The sequence below is a fragment of the Physcomitrium patens genome, chromosome 3 (genome assembly GCF_059467195.1).
Source record: "Physcomitrium patens ecotype Gransden chromosome 3, ASM5946719v1, whole genome shotgun sequence".
Taxonomy (NCBI): domain Eukaryota; kingdom Viridiplantae; phylum Streptophyta; class Bryopsida; order Funariales; family Funariaceae; genus Physcomitrium; species Physcomitrium patens.
This window is the reverse complement of record NC_143412.1, coordinates 6,195,906-6,221,190: the sequence shown is the minus strand read 5'-3', so window position 1 is coordinate 6,221,190 and position 25,285 is coordinate 6,195,906. Positions and strand designations below refer to the sequence as shown.

Sequence of the window (25,285 nt, the reverse complement as noted above, 5' to 3'; positions counted from 1 at the left end):
AAAACTTCACCAGCATTCAACCATGATAATGCAAAGCAATTCAGTCAGGGAAACCTCACCCAATAGTGTAGTAGTGTTTAAATAGTAAAATCAGATTAACCTAGAAAATCAACCACTTACGAATCGTCCTGCCACCAGGAGTTGGAAATAATGTAAAAGACTACCTACCTACACTTCGACACTGCAGGTCATACCTGGTTTCAGCTAAAAAGAACAGTGGATGAGGAAAAGGCACTACGAAGACTGTTTCACATTGTTGAACACATTCAAAAAATTCCAAGCTGGAGTCAGGCGCACGAAGAAAAATTAAGGAACCATTCCAGACGCTGCTCATAAAGGAAACGTCTGTGAGGAACTCCCATGTCATCAGGGGTCTTCAACTATCAGAATCATGCCCTAGAACCGTCAACCCACTTTTCCCAATCCCAAAAATGTCCTCCGAAAATCTATTCCAGTTCTTGGAATTGTCCGCTAACCGGAAAAAGACTGTACAAGTCCCGGCTGCTCAACACTTTCTTCCCAAGTCCTTCACATTGACCTTTAACACCACCAGACTTTCACCATCTAATCTATCTTCACGGATGCGTAGATCACGCGTACGAACCAGTAACAAGCATAGAACCCTATCGTCCCTGTCAACACAAAGAACGCATATGATATTATCCCCATATATCCGAAGTACAATATCCCCGACACTACCTTCGTGATCTGCAACTTCGTGAAGAAGTAAAACGCCGCATACATAAACAGATACAACGCCGACGACCCTGACGTCAAATACGCTCTCCACCACCAGTTGTAGTCCTCACTGCACAGCTGAAAGTAGCACAGTACGACCGTAATCTCCGCGCAAGTCACCAGCAATATCAAAAATACCAAAAACAAAAACCCGAATATATAGTAGAATTGGTGCATCCAGATCGACGTGAGGATGAAAAACAACTCGATGAAGACAGCACCAAAGGGCAACACCCCTCCAATCAGAATCGAAAACATTGGCTGCATGTACCATGGCTGCTCAGGAATCTGTCGTGGAATCTTGTTAGTCCGAACAGGGTCCTCGATCGCTGCCTGCTTGAACCCAAAGTAGCTCCCAACAAACACCAGCGGCACCGAGATTCCGAACCACAAAAACATCAATACGAACATTGTCCCAAACGGTACCGCTCCAGAGGATTTCTCTCCCCACAGCAAGGCGTTCAAAACGAAGAATATCACAAACACCACTCCGGGAAATGTGAACGCCGTTCTCAGCGTGTTCCTCTTCCAGTCTGCCCCTCTGAACATCTTGTACATACGCGAGGACGAGTAACCAGCAAATAATCCCATGAAAACCCAAAGCAGCAGCATGGCCGTCATCAACCCACCACGATTGGCAGGGGACAGGAATCCAAGCAGAGCGAATATCATCGTCACCACCACCATACCAAAAAACTGCACACCTGTGCCCACGTACACGCACAACAGTCCTGATTTCGTCGGGGGCCTGAATACGTCTCCATGGACCAGCTTCCATCCTGTCTCTTCCTGAGCTTCTTCAACGCTTTCCAGCTGGTTGTATCGAGAGATATCTCGGAGAAGAGTACGCATCATAATCATGGCGACCATGCCTGATAGGAATAGCACAATCATGAGGGAGTTGATGATGGAGAACCAGTGAATCTGCGCATCTGTCATGAGTAGATATGTATCCCAGCGAGAAGCCCATTTGACATGACTGTACTGCGTAAGCACATAAAATATTGTTAGAAAATAGATTCGAAAGCACAAGACATGAAAAATTAATTCAACCTCACACATGATGAGCAGAACGGTTATGAGACGAATTTCTCACCTTAAAAGCTACATCATATGTAAAGACAACTTCTTGCCCATTGTCTATCTCTTGCCACTCCTGTGCTGATGAGACGAAAATTTTCTTATATGGGTTGCAGGTAGACAACTTGGTAGCGTGCTTTTCCCAGCGATCGTACACATGTTTCACACTGTGAGGTAACAGAGAAACATGAGTTTTAATCACTCCTGAACACTTTAACACGGCTAGGATACAACTCAGAATCATAAGATTCTTGAGGCTGCAAGCATGATACACATGACACAAGCGTGAAGTATCAGATTGACCTAAGCGTGACTTCAAGGTCAGACACGAGACGACAGTAGGACAACGAGCAACGACAACTAATACCCTGCGCGCGTTACTCAAGTGTCAAATCAGCCACTTGGCACCGATTTACTACATACCGACCTATTGCACCCACCTGAATGGTTTCACCTCAAACCCAACTATACGTGACGCATCATATTCGATATCCTGGTGATACAACACAACAAAGGAAAGATGGTTGTTTATGAAGTGCTTCAGTTCACCACCCTGCAGAAGCGATCACAGTGATTAGTCACGAATTCGTAGACCATTTCAAATAAGTTGTGCTCAGATAAGAACTGAAGGTTATCTAAATGGAAATACAAACCTTCTTCAGTGGCGCCTTGAAACCGACAGAGAACCCGGGGTCATAGGTCATTCCAGTGGGACCTTGAGTATGAGTCATTCTTTCAGCAACTGGCAGATTATCCAGAATCCTAAAAATACGAAGGCCAGAAATTTACTTCTTACGCACTGATAATCAATCATTTTAGTGACGTAATTTAACGGGCACTATGAACATAAAAATTAAACTCTCTCTTTCACTCTCTCTCATACATACATACAAATAAAATTGAAGTCAATCAGATCACCTACATGTTCACACGGTAGTCTTCATTAATTTTTTGTTTGAAGTTCTTCACTGCACCTTGAGATAGATTTGCCTTTCGACAAACGATTTTGCAAGTTTGATCGATTTTCATTGGGAACTGCCAAACACACCACCAGCATTATGTTTTAGTAACAGTTAAAATACCTCAATGATCACATTGAACACGAAGATACTCTTATCCATTTCATTTCAAAGTGCAGGAATAATGTCCAACAATCATGTACAGTATAAGAAGGAAGAGGAAACGAAAGAGTTCTATGAAGGCATGCGGTTGGAATTCCCACCATTGCAGGGTAGACATTGACATGGATGAATACTGGAGATTAGTTTCCAGACAATGGACTGAAAAAGATGTATAACGTACAATATAAAGCCTTCAACTCAAGGGGTATACTAACATTGCTGAAAAGAATTATGTGCACCAAGACTTTGGCTCAGAGATTACGTACAACGTAAGGTGAGTTCTCAATGCGATCACCTCGAAGAACCTCTCCCAAGTTCTCGGCACTGTTCACAATCCCTGAACTTGGCTTGCAGTAGTCAAGCGAGTAATAATCATAAGGCAATTGAGTCTTGACGGATGACAGCTTATTCACTTTCACAGTCACCTCCGCGCCCTGTACAACCAGAAAAGAGCGCAAATCGAATCATCGTCACAATATCACGCATTCGGTCATAGATTCAAAATGTGAACAAGACAAGGAAAAAGGCAAAAAAATAAAAATAAAAACACAACAATCAACACACAAGACAAAACAGAAGAAGAAGCAGGTTTCCAAAATCCCAGTATTAACCAGGGATTCTGCATTACAAACTCTCCAGTCGTCGATTTACTCGACAACCTCAGCTGTAACCAAACCTGTGAGTTTAACAAATGCGACTCAAACCTCGAAACCTCACAAAACGAGCTAAACTTGCGACGAACTGAGCTCTCCGACAGAGTGATCGATCGATTGCAGGTGCCATTTTGCGACCCAGAAAGAGTAGTAGAAGAGAAAAATCATATGCAACGCACTTTTCCAAAGTCGATGGGAGCAACACCCGGCAAGTAGAAGGCAGAAGCCAACGGAGCTGAAAGCAATGCCAGCAATGGGACAAAAACGACGGCCATGACGGCCACTCGGAGCTGCATTGCCCCCCGCCCGATCCAAAAAGCCTGAGGGGATCGCGCGATGGTCCTCCCTCGCCAAGACAATGTTAAGCTCCCCCTCGCACAAAGGCACCTAAACACCTCGTGAAGGGCAGCGGGAGAGGACCCGAGCTCCAGACGAAGGCCGCGACGTAGACCCGCACAAAAACCAAAGCGCCAAACCCTAATCTCCGGAACCCTTGATAGCAATGAACCCTACTCCCAGTGGTGGGATTATCGCGTTCGGCTCTGCATTTGTGCCTCCATACCCAATTCGCGTTGCACGTACCCAATGCAATCCCCCTCCCCTCACAGCCCAAGTCCAAAATCCTCCCAGCCTTCTCCTCCCCATTGCCATTATAGAGCTCCATGTGTATTAATGGCAGTCAGGAAAATCTCGTCACATGACCTTCCAATTTACCTTGCGATGTTCACGATCGCAGTCAACACATGGCACCTTGTGTAAAAGAAGGGGCTATGGAAAGTGCTGCGCATCAGATTCGAGTCAACTGAATGTCTATTCCAACTTATTTATATAATGAAGAATGATCATTTTGGTACAATATCGCAGAGGAAAGTATACTATACCAACACTGAAATAGCGTTTGCATGTGTGTGTTAGTGTGTATGATATGTTGGAAATTATTGTTTGCATCCCAAACAAACACAAATGTATATAAAATAAATATGTGAGACTACAATACTGGTATATTTATTGCTATACTTCTTTACCCCTTGTAGTCGCCTAAAATAAAGTCATGACCATGTTGGACAGAATCCTCATGGGTCACTATGTTTATCGTCCATAACATGCGAGAATAGTTTTAAGACATGAGAATTTAAGTCTTAAGGTAGAAAAAGTCCCTGTGCCATGTACTGACACTTTTGGCATGGTTTAATGATATGGACACGTTCCAGTGGCTTGGGGTTTGTTTCTTGCAGTTGGTGCCTTCAAATTGTCTACACAGTTTCAAAACTTCGGATTAGAGAGTACAGAGGCTTGAGGTTTACAAAGCAAAGCTTTGAAATTACCGCTGGTATGTGAGTGGGTACAAGGTCTCAGTGGTTGGGGGCAGAATACGAGAACATCCAACGAGTACGCTGGCGATCTGGAAAGATATTAGTTGTCGAATTTATTTTATCGTTCGTGTAGAGAAGAACCACAGGTAATCCCCCAACAGGCTGCATTCACAGTGAAATAGGTCAAAAGTAACTACGGTCCACCAAGCCGTAAAGATGGTGAATCAAATTAAGTCTATATTGTGCGTGATGAAGAGATGCGAGAATCAAGTGCTTGTTTAGATTCCAAAAGACCCGGATGTAACAAGCTTAAGTAGCAACATATCAAGAGAGCCATTACCATTAAATGACACTGCTACATCGTCGTAGATCTGGTCAGATACCAGAACCGGCGAGAAGCATGCAACACAAGAAAACCTGGAGATGTAATGGTTATGCCGATAGGGTTTCATTTAAAACAATCTACATAACCCAGTGCTAATTGTTCTGGGAAGTCGAGCACATATCCGTACCAGCCTCAACTTAGTCGCCTGGACATGAGTTTCTATTCTAAGTTCTAGTGGTCATCAGCATCTTCGACCTTGGAATCCTTTCCTTCTTCACCAATGTCGTCCTGCAGTAAAGATACTCTTATTAAAACCCTCAGAAGGAATACTGAAAGCGTCACCAAACAATTGGGACTTGGAGAAATGATGAACAACAACAACAATAATAATAACAGCATAAATATTAAAAGAATCAAAGTATTTTTTTTTTTTAAATGGAGCAACCATTAGATTCCTCCAGCAAAATTCGTTCTCACCTGCATATCTGAAGTCCATAAGGTAAGGTTATCCCGGAGCAGCTGCATAATGAGAGTACTGTCTTTGTAGGATTCCTCTCCTAAGGTATCTAACTCAGAGATAGCTTCATCAAAAGCCTGCAATTTCATGCAATCAGTCGATCATGGCACGAACTACACTTCTCTACTTTTCGTTTTCTTTTCCAGATTTACCTGAATAGCTTCTGAATTTCATTCTCTTGTCAACAAAGACAGAATATATCATTCCTAATCAGTAATATACACAACTTATCTACCCGACGGTTCCAATGTAAGATAAAGCACGTACCTGCTTGGCAAGATGGCATGCTCGGTCTGGAGAAACCAAAATTTCGTAGTAAAAGACAGAAAAATTCAAAGCCAATCCCAATCTGATAGGATGTGTGGACGCCAACTCTGTCGTTGAAATGTCCTGAAAACACAACTAAAGGTCAAAAAATGCGAGTAACACTACGACGCAATACACTTAAGAACATACTCAGCAACATCGTGATGTAGAGAAAAATACTTGGTTGAATTTCAAAGAACATCAGTAAGCAACAATAAAAATAACTACATATGGTAGCAAATGACAACTTAAAAAACAGACCGCGTTCTACTACTGACACGATTTAAATAGAAATTCCAAAGGAAGACGGATAAAAACGCGGCTAGATGCTATACAAATCCTAGAAAATCTGGGACTCAGATTTGTGCAATCACAACCAAAATGCTCATAGCTAGAGTGTGCAATTAAAATCAACGGTGGCAAGGCACATGAGACCCTCACTTGTGCATGCTTGTACGCGTGCAATGTAGCCTCAGCTGCCTCTTTTCTCTCAGCGCCGGCTTTGAACTCAGCCAGGTACCTGTGATAGTCTCCCTTCATTTTCAAGTAAAAAACCTTCGACTCCCCCGAGGTGGAGGACGGGATCAGGTGCGAGTCCAAAAGCTTCAATATAGTGTCACAGATGGTGCTCAACTCAGCCTCTACTTTGGATCGGTACTCCTTAATAGCAGCGACGTGCTCCTCAGACCCCTTGGCCTCTTCCTTCTGCTCGATGGAAGAGATGATCCGCCACGACGCCCTCCTCGCACCAATCACGTTCTTAAACGCCACCGACAACAGGTTCCGCTCCTCCACGGTCAGCTCCTCGTTCTCCACCGCCTTTACCACATTCTCCATGGCTTCCACCATCTCATCGTACCGCTCCGCCTGCTCGGCGAGCTTAGCCATGTACACATTTTCCTCTCGTAGCTCCGTCATTGTGAATAAGTTGAGTTCACTCGGACAATCGTAACAAAATTCCGCACACAAACTCGAATCCCGAGAGTCTTCGCACAAACTCAAACAACAGGATCAACGAAGTCTCGCAAAAGTGGATCCGAACAACGTCGTCGCCGTGGTCGAGCACATTGGCAAGCAAACAAGCAAAGGGAGGGCGGTGTATACAATAGTCGGGAGCTGGAGGGGGCGGGACACGCGGGCAGACAAGAAAATGTTTCGCAGCAAAACGAGATGATCAGAATCGGCGGCAAAAGAAGCATCCAAAGGCGAAGGTGTATGTGCCGCGTGTTATTGTTTGAACACGTCAGCTATCGAATATGCTGACAAGGAGCTTTGAATAATGAAGCTAACGGAGCCTGATGTCCTCGATTTCCCTGAGCTGCTAGAGCCATACGCGTGTCGCTACACGTGGCGAGAGGATTGACAGGGATGTGACTGTGTAGATGGACTCAGAGGGAGGAGAGGAGGCTCCTATTGGCCGGGCCGCCCTGCTTCTTCACCCGCCGATTTGGGCGGGCGATGGTCCTGGGGGGAAGGAGGCAGGAAAGGGACGACGCACTTGCCGCCTTTAAATGCTGCAGCCACAAATTTCAAACAGGGCCTGTCCTTTTCATTTTCTAGCGTCTTAGCTTTACAAGGGATTTTTTATTAAGTGGTGTTTATTTTCAAAATCCATTTGTTGTTGTGTACACATCCTTTCGTGTTTGTTCATCCTGTGGGAATTGAAAAACATCTGTGATTAATTTGAAAACACAACGGCCTGTGTATGTATGTGTGTGTATATATATATATATATATATAGATATATATGTGTGTGTGTGTGTGTACATGTATTTCTTATTTATATGTTTAGACACACACCAAACGAAGATTTCCTTTGTGATAGAAGTTAGAGAGATGTGATTAACTCTTGTTGATTATTAAAATATAATTTTGTGCTTAAAAGTTGTTGTTGTTGTTGTTTTTGTTTTTTTTTTTTTTTTTTTTTCAATATGAATAGATGTATTAAAACAAAATGAAGTATGAGACAAATTCACTTTGTATTGTTTAATCAAAGACATCCCTTGTGAGCTGAATAATTTATTTCTTTGAACTGTTTCAAAGTTATATGACAGAATTTTGTTTTGGGCATTATTATAATATGTTTTATGATTTGATGTAAAATAAATATTGATATATATATATATATATATATATATATGGTAACATTTTGAATCCTCTTGTACAATTCAAATTGGACAAGGGATAGAATATTGTAATTGTTTTTGACAACAGATTTATTCGCTTGTGGAATTAAGACATACATGTATAAATACAGGGAGATCTGTACACCACAACATATTTTAGAAATTGCATGTGAACTGGGATATGTACTAAAATTAGCATAAATTAAGGTATTGATTATCTTGTACTTGTTACTATACAAAAGCTAATTCAAACTGGATAATACTCAATGATTTCTTGAAATAAATCAGTTCTCTATCCTTTGAAATTGCGTTTTCTGTATCATTAGTTATTTAGTTTAGTGTTTTTAAAAAATTAAAATTTTATTAATTCATTTTATTTTATGTTCCCCGTTCTTATTCCTACATGTACGATTATGGTTATTCATTGTAATCTTTTACTATAAAATTAGGGTACTTGAATTCTATCTGTAGTTTTAAGAGAGGTTTGAAACGAAACTCAATGTTTTTAAGAATTCCTTCACTGCCATATTTTCCTAAATTACATTCCCAAATATAACAATGTTACTATCTTTTATGTATATGCAGGAAAAAAAAAAAAAAAAAAAAAAAAACAGAAGTTGATGAGAATAATTGCTACATGCATGGTTGTTATATCTTTGCTAAGATGATTGATTCATGTTTTAGACCTGAAAATTTTCAATGAACTTCGCATTGTCTTAGCACATAAGATTAGTTTCAGAATTTGAGAAACGTATGAAGGTTTCAGCACACATTCTCCCAACAATTGAAGGTTTCCAAGGATGTTAGTCTTGAAGACAACAAAAATCATCACGACTAGCTGTTAATTGACGTGGTCCATATTGTTTGGACCGCTCACAGATAGAGGTTCAGTGCAGATGCAGGGAAGAAATAAATGACGCCGATTCAAAATAGACTTCAGACTAAGACAAAACTCGAATGTGGATGAGGCTTCAAATCGAGATTTACTGGACTGCCCTCGACCTGTCTCTATTTTGGAATGAGCTGTACATCATGTACCGAGATTTCTTAAATTCCATGGAGTTATCACTGTTCGCATTTGGCAGTCTAAAAAAATAAAAGTGACATATGACAGCATGTAGGATTCTTGATGCAACTTTGTGGGACTCAAAAAAATTCTTTTCATATGCTGCCATCTTCACAAATGGAGAACATTGGAAAACAAACCAGTAAGATTCTAGGCTTCGGCACCCTTAATGCAACATCATTCTCACCTGGACCGTATGGACTTCTTGACAGCCACAGCTGAAAATTACTTACCACATCGATATGCACAGGAAGCTTCATTTGCCACTTTGTGCCATTCATCTCATTTTGTTCGCGATGATCTAGGAAAAACAGAGGAACATATGGCCTCAGTCAATATTAAGGAAATCAATACTACGAAAATTATATTACTAATGTCAGCCTAAACAACAGAAACTATCGTGTAACCTTTGATTCTGTAGGAGCAGGATAGCAGATCGAGTCAGACACTTTTGCAAAAATCTATGGATAAAACCTCTTGAAATTCCTCTACTTGAAAACATGATACAATTAGGTCACGTGGCATACATTATTTGGTACCAATATTACACTCAACTCTCAACTGTCAAGAAGGCTGTCCAAGGATCTCATGGATGGATGCCCCATTCTTCTGTCCACTGCTGAAACCAGTTTTTGATAAGATACTTCATGTAAGTGGACGAGCTGAGAAAGCTCGAATCCTTTGCTGCGCGGGGGCATCTCCATACAGAGTTGTGCGTTGATAAGGTACCTTCCCAGTGGATAAAATCAACGTTTCCATCTCTTTCGGGGAAAGCTCTTCACCTGCACATCAGTAAATGTCAACCTTCTTCCAGACGTAACTGAATTTACCGAACTTGGGGTGATTTTCAGGATAATTCTGTATCGACATTTCCGTTCTCGTGAACAACTCAATTGATTCATAAAATTTATATCTTGGTTACCGACCTAACCTTCCGCGCACGGAACATTCACGTATAAAAACCTTTTTTGGTCTTTGCTTACCAGATCGAACCAGTTTCTAAATAGATCCCAAACATCCCTTGGTCTCCCATTAAAAAAAGGTACAATTATGAAAAGAAAAAAAAAGAAAAAAAAAGAAAAAACGTCTACGGATCGTGCCTGCTGGCGACCCGTGACAAGATATCAACTATTGCCACTGCAACAAAACAGACCAGCATGGAAGAATATGGCTTAGTTACCATGTGATGCTCCAGCAGCTCTAGTGATACTCTCATTCATGAGGGAACCTCCCATGTCATTACAGCCTGCTGCTAGAAGAGCTTGAGCTCCACCTGGTCCCATCTTGACCCAGGAGGCCTACACCAATCAAACAAGAAGATCCAATTGAGCAAATTATTCTCTCCAAACAATAATTTTGATTGCGCACAAATAAATGATCACAAGCATAAGTGAGATCGTGCCGCAAGTCAACACATAAATGGCTATCGTTTAACAGACAATAAAACACAGGTCACTGGTCAAAATGAGAGTCAACTGAACATACTGATAGAATTCGATGGACGGATATGCAAGGTTGAGGACTAGAAAGTACGGCTGACTCATATGCATGTGATACGGGTTTTGAAAGCCACAATCGAACCTGAACATTGGTGATAAAGGGATGCAAGACTAGTCGAGCTATGGAATGCATCAGTACACACTCTCGACTTGTAGGCCCCTTTCGAGCGCGGCCTTTTAAGTATATTGGAGCCTGCGGAGCAAATCAATACACGAACACTTACGTCCAGAGATATATAACATAACCATTTAATAATCATGTTTTGTTAGTAAGAAACTAAAAAAGAACCTTGATCTTAAGCCTGCTCATTCGGGGAAGTGAGTATTCAGTTTTGGGTAGTTTAACATGTATACCTGCATGTGCACAAAGGGAAGGGGCACAAACTCTGAGAAGCCACCTGTATTCCTTGCTAGATTCCTTAGACGCAGCAAATGTCTTGCCCTGTGTTCACAACATTCCTTACGCCATCAACAAAAAGAACTATGCAAGCGGCGAATCCATGATACAAACACCAAAGAAACAAGATCATCAACTGGATTCTGCAATAGCGAATCACCAATGCTGAGATCGATCAAGGTGACCGAACATGATGGTCGACGTAGTACGGAGTCCTATCCTATGTGCTGTTTCCATAACCTGCAAGTTTCAGCACAAGAAACATGAGGTAGAAGTTACCAGCAAAGGAAGTCTTAACTTATATGAATAATAGATTATTGTGCCCTCTGCTACGGTAGCTTCGATCAAACGCAGAAAGACTCAGGTCAAAGCATAAGATTAAGGAAGCAGAAATATACCTCGAGCCATTGGTCTGTACTAATTTTGTCTGGGCACAATAGCCTTCGAACTTCATCATCCAATACCTGTCAAACACAAGTTCATAAGAAAATATTGATCCTCATTTCAATAACTGAAGACGGAATTGACATATTCGTAAAGCTAATGATTTACCTAGGACACACTTTGATCTGGCTTGAAAAAAGTGAGAATGATATCAAAATCTAGTAATCTCTGCAGTACCAAGCACAACAAGGACAGAGTACATAGCCTCGGAAGAATACAGAGTCTAGATGTGTAGAATATTTTGAAAAAAATCCTGATTTATGCAAGTTCTATACAGCAGAACTTCACAACATATCAATTCATATTGCTTTCATAATTATTTCTAGAGAGAATCTGCAAGAAAAAAGGGACTTGTATTTCCGAGCTAGGAACATAGGACCAGAGACTCATTTAGCGTGCACAAGGGTTGTTCTCACCTCAGCCGCTGTGCCTGGCAGTGAACCAAGGCCAGCATTCTTCAACTCTACTAAAAACTCCTCTACACTGAGCCCCACACAGAAACCCAGATCAGAACGCAGAGCAATGACGGCACAGCCGCAGTGCCATGTATATTCTAAGGTACTAGTCTGCTTCGTTTTCACACAACGTATGAGAAGCTTTGGGTTGATTTTTTTGGCAACCTAAGGCATTCTAAGAGAGAAATGTCAAGATAAGAACGGAAAGAAACAAGAACTGCATAAGCACCTGACACCAAGGGTAAAAGCTCCTTGAAAAACCTCGAGAGGAGAAAAGGCATGGACGTGCAGTTCTGGAGCAGCTGTCTTTACTGCTTTCAGTATCTCCATGTAAGTTTCCCCAGTGAATTCAGGATGTATTCCCCCCTACGAATCCATATAACATGTAATTACATCGTAGTTACAAGCTGACTAAACAAGAATTACATCGTTTGTTTGAAGATTACAGAATATGATACAGGACTTGTGCATACCTGCATACAAACTTCGGTGGCACCTCTTTCCCAGGCCTCTACAGCTCTACGGGATACTTCATCCAGAGATAAGCTACTCAAAACAGCATACATGTTTGAGTTTGCAGTTAGTCGATCATGAAAAGTGCATTACGAAGCGATGCCTTTTGAGAGCCTTTTCATAGCTTATCCAGGTCCACAACTACCAGCCAAACTGCTGGTACGTCTATGTTAAGCTACAAGAAAACCTAGAAGAAAAGGACATGGTATGAATCGAAAAGCTCCCCGGGACTTAATTCTATACCATGCGACTTAAGGCTGGATGCGGAAAATTGGTCTTAAAACTTAGAAAAAATAATGTCGAAAATTGAAATACCTGTAAGGCTTTCCACGCAGGTTTTCACTGAGCTTACCCTTGCTACAATGGTGACACAAGAAAAATTTAACAACGTCAGTACCGAGATTTGCTTAAAGTAGTAAAAAATCTCGTATTCTAAATAATTCGATATTCGGTGAGTTCCGTGGAAACTTGGCAATAATAAATATTTAGTGATCTGTCCATGATAAAGAGCTAAATGAAAGTACGAGCACTACTAAACTCATGAAAACAGAAGCTCGCATTACACTCCCTACCTGAAGGCGCAAAATTGACACTTATATCCACAAACGTTTGTGTAATTGATATTCCGATTGACGACATACGAAACCTACAACAGAGATGGCGTCATTTAGTATTCAATTGCCAAAGTTCTCAGGAATGTTAGCAGCCGTTGGGCCTAGGTCTTAAAACCAATCCCTCTCCAAATATTGATAAAACTCTTACTTTTTCTCCGTTGACCCTCGCTCGTAACTCATCTGCTGCTTTGACAACGTCATGAAACTCAGGACCCATAGCACGAAACAATCTTGTAACTTCCACCTGACAAAAACATGCATATATACACATCACATATTTATCAACACCTTAAAGAATCATTCAAAAATCACAAATCAAAAGAATATGCCATGTTCGAATGAAGACGTGTCATTTCAATCCATCGACACAACCAATAAATGATGCAGAAACAGATTAACATCCTTATGAAATGGTACACCTCGGATGGCTCGACAGCTTCTTCAATTTTCTTCAGAATTCTCTTTACATCCATTCCTTGAAATCCTTCAAGCATAGCAGAAGAGAAATCTTTTCAAACGAACGAAGTTGAAGCAACAACAAAACTGTATTATAACCAGCTTAATCTCATAGAAATGCTGCGGATCCTACACATTCATCAGTCACATTCTTGGACTAAAGGTTGCCTTTACCAATTGCTCTTGTGGGATGCATTGTGCCATCGGTCCCCACCGATATCTTTGCAGGATTTGTCACGCTATCAAAGTGGTTGCCAGTGCTGCCCCCATTTAAGTTAGACAACTTATCTTCTAAAAAGGAGGAGTGTGCATCTTGGGCTAGGCCTGGAGACCATTCTTCGGCTCTGGCGTACCCAAGGCTATTCTCATGAGCAAGAACTCTCCTTAGGACTGTAGGATCCTGCAACAAGATAAAACAATATTATTATTGCAAGATTCATGTGTACATATATAGTACGAACTTAAACTACAAATAGAAGTTTCAGAATTCATTACGAGAATCGGAAGATAAGTTAGGAATTCAAACACGATTATGTACGTTGAATAAACATTGCAGTTGTAATACACAATCTCCAACGAAGGACTGAGAAATACTTTTAACATTTGTAAATCTTAAAACAGTTATTCACAAGGTTATGTACGACGAGTAAGCTCGCATTGTTATTGATTACATAGGCAAATTGTCCGACTCGAGCGCCCTGTGTGATCCTAAGACATCGAAATTTGGACACACAATATTCACCATGTACTAACCAGCCATAGATCGTTGATGTAAAAAGGATATACGGCTAGCCTTGGCACCATCAGCCTCCCTGCATCTGCTGTTGCAGCTGCAAGTAGATTTACGTGCGGCCAAGGGGCCTGCAATAGGATCTCAAGTGATTCGAAAAACATAGGAAAATTGATCTAGACATAAAGGCGATTCGAGCACATAAATGTTTGCAATAAGTTGATCAAAACTATCAAATTTAGAGGTCCTTATCTCCCATCCACTATTTTATTTACAAAAAAATTAGCACAGTGAGCAATAAGACCTCAGGATTAACCCAATCTTTTGTGACTGGTGAAATGCCGCCCCAATCATTAATGCCTGCGTCAATAAGCCTCTTCCACTCTTTTCCATCGGTCCTGCAGTGCAAATAACCCACAGTAAAATAGCAACGCATCGTTGATGACAATGGGTAGTTTTCCGTAACCAAGACCACTTCAAAGATTATACAGCAAAAGGCTGTGACTGTACTAATTCGAAGTAACATCTCTTCAGAAGAGACAAGAGCTCAAGTATTGAAAAATACACTAAGACTTTAAAATAATATAAATATAAATATAAATATAATATAAATATAACAAAAAAACATAATACAACACTCCTAAACTTCAGATCAGGGTGCTCGAAACTCCTCACAAAAATCTCTGGTCTATAAACACGTATAGTCATTACCAGCACATTCTCTAACATAATGCAAGGTCAGAAATAGTACATGGTGGGAGTAAGATTAGGAGGTGCTTGTATACTCATCGATGTTCCGAACACCAATCGAGCCATTGCAATTGTCCACTCCAGCTCTACCAGCGGAGGCTCAGCCGCTTTAGCCATAGCAGTGCCCTTCTTTGCGCGGAAGTTTTGGATGATGAGTTCCTGAATATGTCCATACTGCTTATGCAAGTTGCGGAGAGCAAGCAGAGCCTGCAAACGTTCTTCTCGTGTTTCCCCAATACCAATGAGCAGGCCGGACGTGAAGGGCACCTTTTCCTCTCCTGAAACATGAATTGGAGTACAATTGTGAGACATACTTAAGCTCTGTTGTAAACATATCTCCTTAACTCCATCAATCTGGCAACAATATAGTTCAAAACTAGTCCTTAAACCCCTGAATCATGATCTTCACAAATGTAACTGTCAGCTTGGCGCTACTGTAGAAATATTGGAATTACTTCTTCATCATCTGCTTATACTGAGCATGTGAAAAGACTCAATTACCAGCTGCAGCAATTGAAGAGAGTCGTGCGGACGGATGTTTATCAGGGCATCTGTAATGTGGACCCCCTGGCTCTAAGAGCTTCTCAGATATCGACTCCAGCATCAGTCCCTGACTAACAGAGACACGGCGTAGAAGGATCACGTCTTCTCTCGACATAACTCCAACATTCATGTGCGGCAGTAAACCCGTCTCTTGAAGCACAATCCTGGCAACCTCAGCAGCATATGATACTGTAGACGTGTGACCAAGAGCTTCGAGCTGTTACATAGATGTAGCCAAGGAGAAGACTTCGTTTCAGTTACAGCGAGGCAATAACCTAATGGCAATATTAAAGAGGATATAATTACTTCATACATCGGTCTCCGAGCTAGAGTTCTGATCGAGGAAGCATTCACAACGATGCATTATCTTATATTGCATGAAATCTTTGATGACATGTAATGAAGAGAAACTTCCTGCCCTTTGGTTATCAGTTGTGCAAAAATGGGAAAGCATGATTACTTCATGCTTTGCTTGGCTGTAGAGGAGCTCGGGCTTGTCTCCCAAAGTGAACAGAGCCTCCGTGCAACCTGCTGCCACACCTGCACGAGCCACCTCCAGCACCTGATGGGTGGTGACCATGAGCAATACAAATTATGTTTCCAATGAAGTTGGATTACAACGAGAAACACGCTTTTAATAATAACCTCACAAATTGTGAACATTGTAGAAGACAAGGATAAGTGAAGTTGGACATCGACAGCTAAATTCTAAAAGTCGTAAGGGGCTAAACTTACAACTATTTCCACTGAGTTTGCATTTAAAGAAACACGGTCTCAAATTCATGGCGTCTCTGGCTTGCAAGCCAGAAATATGGAAAATTTGCCTCCCCTACTTCGACGTTGCCGTATCTAAGTGCTCTACGATAACCCCCCTAATGGAACTTCTTTAATTACTATTTGAGGCAGATGCCGAGGAATTGAAGTCATCTCACCTCATCGACGCTCATATAGACTGCCTGCCCGGGTCGAGGAGACGCAGCAAAAGTGCAGTACCCACAGAAATCTCGACATACTCGTGTGAGGGGAATGAAAACCTTGGGAGAGAAAGTGACGATGTTACCGTCCTCCCTCCTATCACGAATTCGAGCAGCAGCTGCAGCGAGACAACTCACTTCCAAATCCACAACCTCTCGTAGCGATGCCTCGTCGGGATGCTCCCCGAGCTTGCCACTTTGTATGAACTCAAGCGTTTCCAAGCCACGTCCGGATGCCGTAACATTTACCAAAATGTTAGCAGCCTTTCTCTTCGATATCAAACTCGAAGAGCTGCGAAGACTATTGTGAAGCAATGTGGACGTAGAGGAGATTCTTCGCGAGAAATTAAGGAATGAATTCCAGCCTCGTTTACAATGCTGCTGCCGGGGCGGTATCGCACTTGCATGCCGACGAGAGAAACTGCGACGGAATGCGGCATCCATTTGAAATTCCATGCGGTAATCTACTGAAAACGTGAGAAGGTGAATATGAGCTCCAGCTAAAACAGCATAGTGAGATTGAAAGCGTGGCTGTGCGCAGGAGCACGGGCCGTGACAACGCCGTCGAGAGGCTGTTCAGACGAGACGGGTGCCGCATTCGTGAGGGACTTTCTCCCTGCCCATCACTTGAAATGGACAAAAGCTGACAACCAATATAGCTTCAAAAAACAGACGCGAAGAAATAAGTCTCTCACCGGAAAAATTGGCTCGGCTTTAGGTTGTAGGCCTTCCTTTCAAGTCGACTCTGGTCACTTTTTTAATGAGGACAAAGCTGGGCTCTCTGTTTTGGCACCTGATTAGTGACTGATTAGTGATTAGTGACCATCCAACACTGGGATACAAGTCTTGGGGAATGACGTGGACCAATGACCCCATACACGAATTCCACCTCAGATTTTTACTCCTCCCTTTGCCAGCTCAGCATGTTTTAATGATAAATATTTCGAATAAATATGAATATACATATATATATATATATATACATATATTTTTTATGCTTTAGATATAATGGATTGAAATCAAATTCATGGTAGAAAATAACCTACAAAATCAACAATACAATAAACTATGAACAACAATGTAAATTTTATTTAGTTTATCACTTGTCCTCTTCTTTTTTTTAAGAATCATTTTATACTGTGTTTTTGGAGGATCTGAGATAGTTTTCGACATGAAACATTTAATCTCGCTGAATTTCAATTTTATTCTTCTTTCTATTCAGTTTCAATTAGAAACTGGAATAAAATACCAATAAATAAAAAAAATAAAAGTGCCATTGAAAAAAATTGTCTTCTCAACAAAAAAAAGAAATTATGTAGAGGATCTCTTTGAGATTCATGTATGTACCATGTTCCAGATCTTCCTTCCTTTCTTTCTTTTTTTCTTTTTTTTCTTTTTTTCCTTTTTTTAATGTATTTTTCTACTTACCAAGCATGACATACCCATAAAATCGAAATTCAAGGCAGTAAATGCCGACGTGAGTTCTTCAATTGTTACATCCACTTCATTACATTGTGTTCAAATTGGGCATATTATTTACTAGATTAGTGTTGTCTTGTGTTTGTTTTTTGATTTTGATTTCGTTTGTTTGTTTTTTGTTTTTGTTTTTGTTTTTTTTTTTCGAGTTTGTTTTATATATACTCACACACATATACATACACACATCGTGTGTTATATTTGCGATTTGATTATTTGTTTCTTTATTTCTTGAGCGTGTTTTTTCATGTGAAGGAAACATAGTATATATATATATATATATATATATATATCATACATGAAAACAAAATTTTGATCATTTAGATTTTAAATTGGCGTTAAATACTGTTAATAATGTACCAGATGAAATGTTTTTATCTAATATAGCAATTTATTGACAACAGGTACTTTAAAATTTTCAGATTTGAAAGACGTAGATGGTTTTGAAAATTCCGGTTCAATTTATTTACATATTGTTAATATTATTTTACTTGAATGTTCACAACATGATTTAATTCATGTATCATTATTTTTCTAATATATGTATATATACCAGCTTTTTATTAAGCTTCCAAAGTTTGGTGCATTGATTATTGTTTAGCTCTAATGAATTTGAAGTAATCATTGCATTGTTTAAAACTTTGGTGGTTTATTTTTTACAGAATCATCTACACTATGATTATCTGTTCAAAATCAAAATTATAAACAACAAATGTAGAGATAAACACATCTTGTTTATTTGATTACACATTGTGCAAATGAAGTTATAAATATTTTTCTTTTTCATGTGTAATACTGTTTTGAATGTTATTAAAATATATTTCTATTTTATTTTAACACTGGAATAACATAACATAAAATGATAAATTTACAAGTAAATAAACCATATTTCTGAAATCATCATACATATTACATTTTTAAACAAAAAAAAAAAAGTCAACCACTTAATGTGGTTAAGTGTAAAACATTTCAGAAAGAGTAATAAAATGAGAATTTATAATTATCAAATGACTGTACCATCTTCATTATAATTTCTATTATAAAGACCTCATGAACAATTTTATTATCTTTACACTGATACATTGTTTGAATAGAATTTGAAAAGTTACAACACACAATATTGATTGCATTTTTTTCTGTAAATGATTCTTCAAATTTTAATTTTATGTGAACCCAATCAAAAAAATCTTACAAAATGGTTTAGATGTATGAATGTCAATTGACTTCAGCACAGAAGAACATTTCTACTCTGCTTCAACTTTCACCTCTGCTTGTGGAGCCTCAGATGATGCTGGAATTTCCTCCTGTGTTAAAGACATAAAAACAGCAAATAAAAATAGACAAATTTATATATATAAAAAAATCACAATATAAAGTATACATGTGCGCATGCACACACAGTCTCTCACACACACTCATAGTGACATATATATATATATATATATATATTCATTATCATTGAAAATTGAACGATTAAATTGATATTGAATATTTTACTTGTAAATCAGATGTCCACAGTGTGAGGTTATCTCGTAAGAGTTGCATAATGAGAGTACTGTCTTTGTAAGATTCTTCACCCAAAGTATCAAGCTCCGCAATGGCTTCATCAAACGCCTACATATTCACCCAAAATCCATGTGTGTATAGGTGTGTGTATAAATTATGAGAGAAAATAAATGTATATGTATATATATATATATATAGAGAGAGAGAGAGAGAGAGAGAGAGATGTGTGTGTATAAATTACGAGAGTATCTATTGATTATTGCACTATCAGTTTTGTTCATTTATTTACTTATTGATTTTACCTGCTTAGCAAGACTGCAAGCTCTGTCTGGAGAATTTAAAATTTCATAATAAAACACAGAGAAATTGAGAGCCAATCCCAATCGTATAGGGTGCGTGGGTGCCAAGTTGGTGAGAGCAATATCCTGGAATTTCACAGACAAAGTATTATAATAATCTAATAGAATACTGGTTTGAAAACCATGCAAAAATGCTACAAAACTTTGTAACACAAAATGTGTTTCATTGGAACCAGTGGTTGAGAAATTCGAGACATGTGATTCTTTGTTTTCACTTTTTCTTTTACAGTTAATCGTTTCCATTTCAATTTTGCTCATGAGTGTAAGTTGAAATATCAAAGATACAAAGCTTTTCAATTTAATTTAGGTTACTCACTTGTGCAGATTTGTAAGCGAGTAATGTGGCTTCGGCAGCGTCTTTTCTTTCAGCACCTGTCTTGAACTCGGCAAGGTAGCGATGATAGTCCCCTTTCATTTTAAGATAAAAAACTTTTGACTCCCCTGATACAGATGGTGGAATGAGGTGATTGTCCAAAAGGTTCAAAATACCTCCACAGATAGTGTTTAATTCTGACTCCACTTTAGCACGATATGCTTTGATCACTTCTGCAAACTCTGCATTGTCTTTTCCTTCTTCTTTTTGTTCAATGGATGAAATAATCCTCCACGAGGCTCTTCTTGCACCGATGACATTTTTGTAAGCCACCGACAACAAATTGCGTTCTTCTATTGTAAGTTCTGCAATGTCGGCAGTCATAGCTACTTTCTCCATTGCTTCCACCATCTCGTCATAGCGCTCAGCTTGTTCTGCAAGCTTTGCCATGTAAACATTGCTTTCACGCGAGTCTGTTGCCATACCTTCTACAAAACCAGTATCTCAAATTCTTTTGCAATGCTTTTAAAAAATAAAATCTATAATATATGATAACTTAAGAAATTTGACGCACAAAGCAAATGGAAAATGATGGTGCAAAATTTGAGTAATGTGTTAATAGAGTAGGGGAAAAGTTGTCGACAAAATATAAGCCAAGCATGTTGCATTCTTAAAAATCACAGGTTCCAGGTTAACTAACACATTACAAGGTTGTAAGCGTAAAATTACGTACAAAACAGCACATACATGTATTTGGTTATTCTCCTTATATACACTTCCTCTAAACCTATTCGGTTGATATGTAAAAAATACAGAAAATTTTTAAAATTAAAAATGCGCAGGTGTAATTTGAAGTATACGACATGCACTGCATGTTATTCACACAAATACCTAATATTAATATTGAAGTGAAAAAGATACCTCAACTCTTAAAACTGCCTTTTGAGAGAGCATGCACTTATTTTATGTTATGAAAACTAATAAAATTAGGGTATAAGTATACTGGTACTTAAGTTTTTTTCAAATTTTGATATAAAGCAGTGGCAATGGGCTGCCCGAGTTAAGCTTTGCAATTTCCGGGCAGCTGGATGGATGAATGAAAGAGCCACAGAAGGAACGGAATCCAGTCACACCATGGATTGCTCGTCATTCATGCATATGGATAAAAGAAGCTTGGGTGATGAATGAAATTCACGTGAAATGGAGAGTAGTAGAGATCGAGGTCTTCATAGTGGATTCGGGACCTGCAATCCCAAATCGGTCTTTTAGGGTTTAGCGGACAACTAAGTGGACTCCTTCACCATCGGCCTCGCAGCTCTTTGAAGGGGGGCTTTGGTTCTTAGCAGGTTTGGGTTTCACCTTTCACGCAGTCTTTATCCTACCGGTGGACACATTACGCTTGCGGCAACATGGCGTCTAAATTTTGGGGTAACGTAAGTATCTCCAGCTTCTCAACATCTGGTTGTCCCTATTGTTTCTGATAATCGATATCTTGCGAATTTTTTGCGGATTTTTTTGTGTTTTTGGGTTCGATAGCGGAAAATTCTTCTACGTTGTTCCGGAGGGCCACAGACCTGGAGTGATTTCTTTGTGCATTATGAGAAAGCGAGGGTGTGATGTTTGTTATGACATTTAGTGAAGTAAATTATATCTATGGTGGTAAGAAGTATGCCTGAGCTTCTACCGTGCTGGGAGTGCTGAGAATATGAGGCACAAGGGTTAGAGGTCGTTGGAGGTCTATTTAGATTTTGTGGCTCCTCTAGTTCGGGAACGGATTGAACCGGTTTTTGAAGCTGCACTTTAGGTTTATCAGGGGCTAACGATGTGATCCCTGCACTGACTGCAGAGTGACAGTGAGAGTGATGAAGATAGTCAGCTCTCTGATCACGACGAGGACGAAGTTATTATTGGTGGAGAAGAGGCTGAGAAAATTGCCGACAAATACCGAATTGGCGGTGATTCTGACAGTGATGAGTCCGATGATCAGAGGCGAGTGGTTCGATCCGCCAAGGATAAGCGGTTTGATGAGTTGGCGCAGACTACAGTGCAGATACAAAATCAAATCAATATTAATGATTGGGTTCAGCTGCAAGAGAGTTTTGAGCGGTTGAACAAGCAATTGGAGAAGGTCAACCGTCTTACGGAGTCTCAAGTTGCGCCCCGCGTGTATATCAAGGGCCTTGTACTGCTCGAGGATTATTTGAACCAGACTTTGCTGAACAAGGAAGCTAAGAAGAAGATGAGTCCTAGTAACGCCAAAGCATTGAACTTTATGAAACAGAAGCTGAAGAAAAACAACCAGTTGTACCAAGCTGATATCGAGAAATTCAGGGCTAATCCGGTGTCAGATGTGGAGTCTGACTCAGACGATGGAGAAAACGCAGATGATGTATTTAGTGATGACGATGACGACGATCTTCCAGAGGATCGTCCAGAGGATCTCTCAGATGACGCGGACAACCCTGATGACGGAGGGGACTGGACGTCTGCTCAGAAGAAGCCGAAGGAGATGTTCCCGAAGTTAGACCCTGGCCAGATTTCGTGGGAGATGGTGGACAAGAAGTTGAAAGAGATAATTGTGGCCCGTGGGCGCAAGGGTACAGACCGTGCCGAGCAAGTGGAGCAACTGTCATACCTTGCCAGGTGCGCAAAGACCCCCGCGCAAAAGCTGGAGGTGATGGTGCATGTGGTGTCGGCCCAGTTCGACGTGAATCCAAGCCTGAGCACACACATGCCGATTGCGGTGTGGAAGAAGTGCGTTCAGAACATACTGGTGATCTTGGACATTTTGGCCCAGTACCCGAACATCGTAATGGACGAAACTTCGGAGCCAGAGGTGGAGAACGAGACGGAGAAGGGAGCAGATCATGAGGGACCTATTCATGTGTGGGGTAATGTAGTGGCATTTTTGGAGCGGTGCGACGACGAGCTGTTCAAGAGTTTGCAGTGTATTGATCCTCACACGAAGGATTACGTTGAAAGGCTGCGGGACGAGCCTTTGTTCATGACATTGGCCCAGAATGTGCAGCAGTATGTGGAGAGGCTAGGCGACATGAGGGCAGCCGCTAGGGTGGCTCTGAGGCGGGTAGAGCATGTGTACTACAAGCCGCAGGAAGTTTATGAGGCGATGAGGAAGTTGTCGGAGTTGCAGAGCCGCTCGGGTGCAGCTGCGGAGGCTGGAGTCGAAGGTGAGGAGGAGGACGGAGATGTCGCGATGAAAGGGGTCACTGAGACCAAGGGGCCTGCATCGTTCGTGGTGACCCCGGAGATTGTTCCGCGTAGAGCCTCTTTTCCTAGTGTGAACAGGAAGCTGATGGACCAGTTGGTGACTTTGATCTATAAGTACGGAGATGAGCGGACAAAAGCTCGGGCGATGCTTTGTGATATCTACCAGCACGCTATTTCGGATGAGTACTACACAGCTAGGGATTTGTTGTTGATGAGCCATTTGCAGGATTCGGTGATGAACATGGATATTTCAACTCAGCTTTTGTTCAACAGGGCTATGGCGCAGTTGGGCCTATGCGCATTCCGGGAGTCGTTGGTAATGGAGGCGCACAACTGTCTATCTGAACTGTATGCCGGTGGCCGTGTCAAGGAGTTGTTGGCGCAGGGGGTTCAGCAAAGCCGTTGGCACGAGAAGAATCCCGAACAGGAGAAGCTGGAGAGGAGGAGGCAGATGCCCTTCCACATGCACATAAATTTGGAGCTCTTGGAGGCGGTGCATCTGGTCACAGCGATGCTATTGGAGGTGCCGAACATGGCATCAAGCATGCACGACATGAAAAGGAAGGTTATTAGTAAGCCATTCCGAAGGCTGTTGGACATTAACGAGAAGCAGACGTTCACGGGTCCTCCGGAAAACGTCCGGGACCACGTGATGGCAGCTACGCAGGCATTGAGCAAAGGTGACTGGGAGAAGGCAGTGGAAGTTATCCAGAGCATGGACGTGTGGAAACTCCTGGGGAAACGGGAGGCAATTCTGCAGATGCTTCGGGGCAAGATGCAGGAGGAGGCTCTTCGGACGTATATTTTCACGTACTCGCCGTACTTCGATTCCTTAAGCCTCGACCAGCTGATGACGATGTTCGGCTTGCCAGAAGCCCAGGTGCACAGCATAGTGAGCAAGATGATGATCGCAGAGGAGCTGCATGCCAGCTGGGACCAGCCAACGCGTTGCATCGTGACGCACAACGTAGAGCCTACTCGGCTGCAAGCATTGGCGTCTCAATTCGCCGAGAAGTTGAACGTGTTGGTGGAGAGCAACGAGAAGGCATTTGATGCGCGTACAGGTGGTGGAGGCTTGGAGGGTATGGGACGACGCAATAGAGATACTCAGGACTACGCTGATGCTGCAGGGGGCAGACGCGGCGGAGATTTTGGAGGAGGGCGCGGGGGTAATAAGGGTGGACGAGGTGGTCGTGGTGGCAGAGACAACTTCGGAGGGGGTCGTGGTGGTAGAGACAACAATCAGGGAGGATACAACAATTACAATCGCGGTGGACAGGGAGGAGGAGGTCGTGGCTACAGCAGTGGCTATCAGAGCACCCGGTACCAGGACGCATACAGCAGCGTCGGCAGGACTCCCTACCAAACAGGACCAACTGCTGCGGGCATCAACAGAGGCCAACAGGCAGCAGACGCAGGTGGTCGCATGGTAAGCTTGTCAAGGATGGGCAGCCGCTTCTAGATGCTGCGATCAATTTCTGCTACGAAAGCAGCGAACGAGGTTGCTGTTTTCATGTTACGTTTTTGTCTTCTCCAGGTTAAATTGGACATCAATTTTGTAGTATTTTATACTCCCGTTCTCCACAGAGAACGATTCCAGTGTCTGATGCAGTATTTCAATCTGCCAGTGGCATCGTTTGTGTAGGATGAGTTTTCCTTGTCAGCCAATATAATTTAGGTATTAATGCTTAGTTTCTTCGCCTTAAGCTTGTCAATGTGGACATTCAGTGGATTTTGATTTCCTGAAAGATTATTTAGGTTTGCATCGAAAACCTTGTTTTCA

General features: G+C 41.2%; 5 protein-coding genes across 6 annotated transcripts; 1 reads left to right on the top strand and 4 right to left on the bottom strand.

Annotated features, from left to right (window-relative positions):
• Positions 1 to 71: 71 nt before the first annotated feature.
• LOC112280193 (transmembrane 9 superfamily member 7) lies at positions 72 to 4,226 on the bottom strand. The gene is made up of 7 exons (XM_024515395.3): positions 3,772 to 4,226; positions 3,206 to 3,373; positions 2,741 to 2,853; positions 2,472 to 2,580; positions 2,259 to 2,371; positions 1,835 to 1,985; positions 72 to 1,722 (listed from the first exon to the last, which is right to left on the bottom strand). The coding sequence occupies exons 1-7, from the start codon at positions 3,886 to 3,888 to the stop codon at positions 565 to 567; spliced, it is 1,929 nt and encodes a 642-aa protein (XP_024371163.1). The 5' UTR covers positions 3,889 to 4,226; the 3' UTR covers positions 72 to 564.
• Positions 4,227 to 5,206: 980 nt separating this feature from the next.
• LOC112280196 (14-3-3 protein 2) lies at positions 5,207 to 7,117 on the bottom strand. The gene is made up of 4 exons (XM_024515400.3): positions 6,495 to 7,117; positions 6,015 to 6,137; positions 5,708 to 5,824; positions 5,207 to 5,518 (listed from the first exon to the last, which is right to left on the bottom strand). Exons 1-4 carry the CDS (start codon positions 6,969 to 6,971, stop codon positions 5,462 to 5,464), a joined length of 774 nt encoding a protein of 257 aa, XP_024371168.1. The 5' UTR covers positions 6,972 to 7,117; the 3' UTR covers positions 5,207 to 5,461.
• A 2,198-nt stretch (positions 7,118 to 9,315) lies between these two features.
• LOC112280192 (uncharacterized) lies at positions 9,316 to 17,316 on the bottom strand. Of its 2 annotated transcripts, XR_016502027.1 has the most exons (21): positions 16,579 to 17,316; positions 16,107 to 16,208; positions 15,605 to 15,863; positions 15,105 to 15,381; positions 14,658 to 14,751; positions 14,377 to 14,484; positions 13,798 to 14,023; positions 13,587 to 13,651; positions 13,316 to 13,411; positions 13,126 to 13,199; positions 12,869 to 12,910; positions 12,514 to 12,586; positions 12,270 to 12,406; positions 12,002 to 12,068; positions 11,540 to 11,605; positions 11,302 to 11,381; positions 11,099 to 11,186; positions 10,827 to 10,937; positions 10,426 to 10,543; positions 9,773 to 10,027; positions 9,316 to 9,546 (listed from the first exon to the last, which is right to left on the bottom strand). XR_016502027.1 is itself a non-coding variant. In XM_090248600.1 (20 exons), exons 1-20 carry the CDS (start codon positions 17,074 to 17,076, stop codon positions 9,891 to 9,893), a joined length of 2,718 nt encoding a protein of 905 aa, XP_090104726.1. In that variant the 5' UTR covers positions 17,077 to 17,288; the 3' UTR covers positions 9,584 to 9,890. The 2 variants fall into 2 exon arrangements, 1 of the variants encoding a protein (XP_090104726.1); XM_090248600.1 differs by lacking the exon at positions 9,316 to 9,546 and having other exon boundaries at positions 9,584 to 10,027; positions 16,579 to 17,288.
• A 1,811-nt stretch (positions 17,317 to 19,127) lies between these two features.
• Positions 19,128 to 20,904, bottom strand: LOC112279685 (14-3-3-like protein). The gene is made up of 4 exons (XM_024514346.2): positions 20,278 to 20,904; positions 19,905 to 20,027; positions 19,594 to 19,710; positions 19,128 to 19,400 (listed from the first exon to the last, which is right to left on the bottom strand). Exons 1-4 carry the CDS (start codon positions 20,755 to 20,757, stop codon positions 19,341 to 19,343), a joined length of 780 nt encoding a protein of 259 aa, XP_024370114.1. The 5' UTR covers positions 20,758 to 20,904; the 3' UTR covers positions 19,128 to 19,340.
• Positions 20,905 to 21,526: 622 nt separating this feature from the next.
• Positions 21,527 to 25,285, top strand: LOC112280043 (eukaryotic translation initiation factor 3 subunit C). Its single transcript, XM_024514978.3, has 2 exons — positions 21,527 to 21,707; positions 22,121 to 25,285. Exons 1-2 carry the CDS (start codon positions 21,684 to 21,686, stop codon positions 24,962 to 24,964), a joined length of 2,868 nt encoding a protein of 955 aa, XP_024370746.1. The 5' UTR covers positions 21,527 to 21,683; the 3' UTR covers positions 24,965 to 25,285.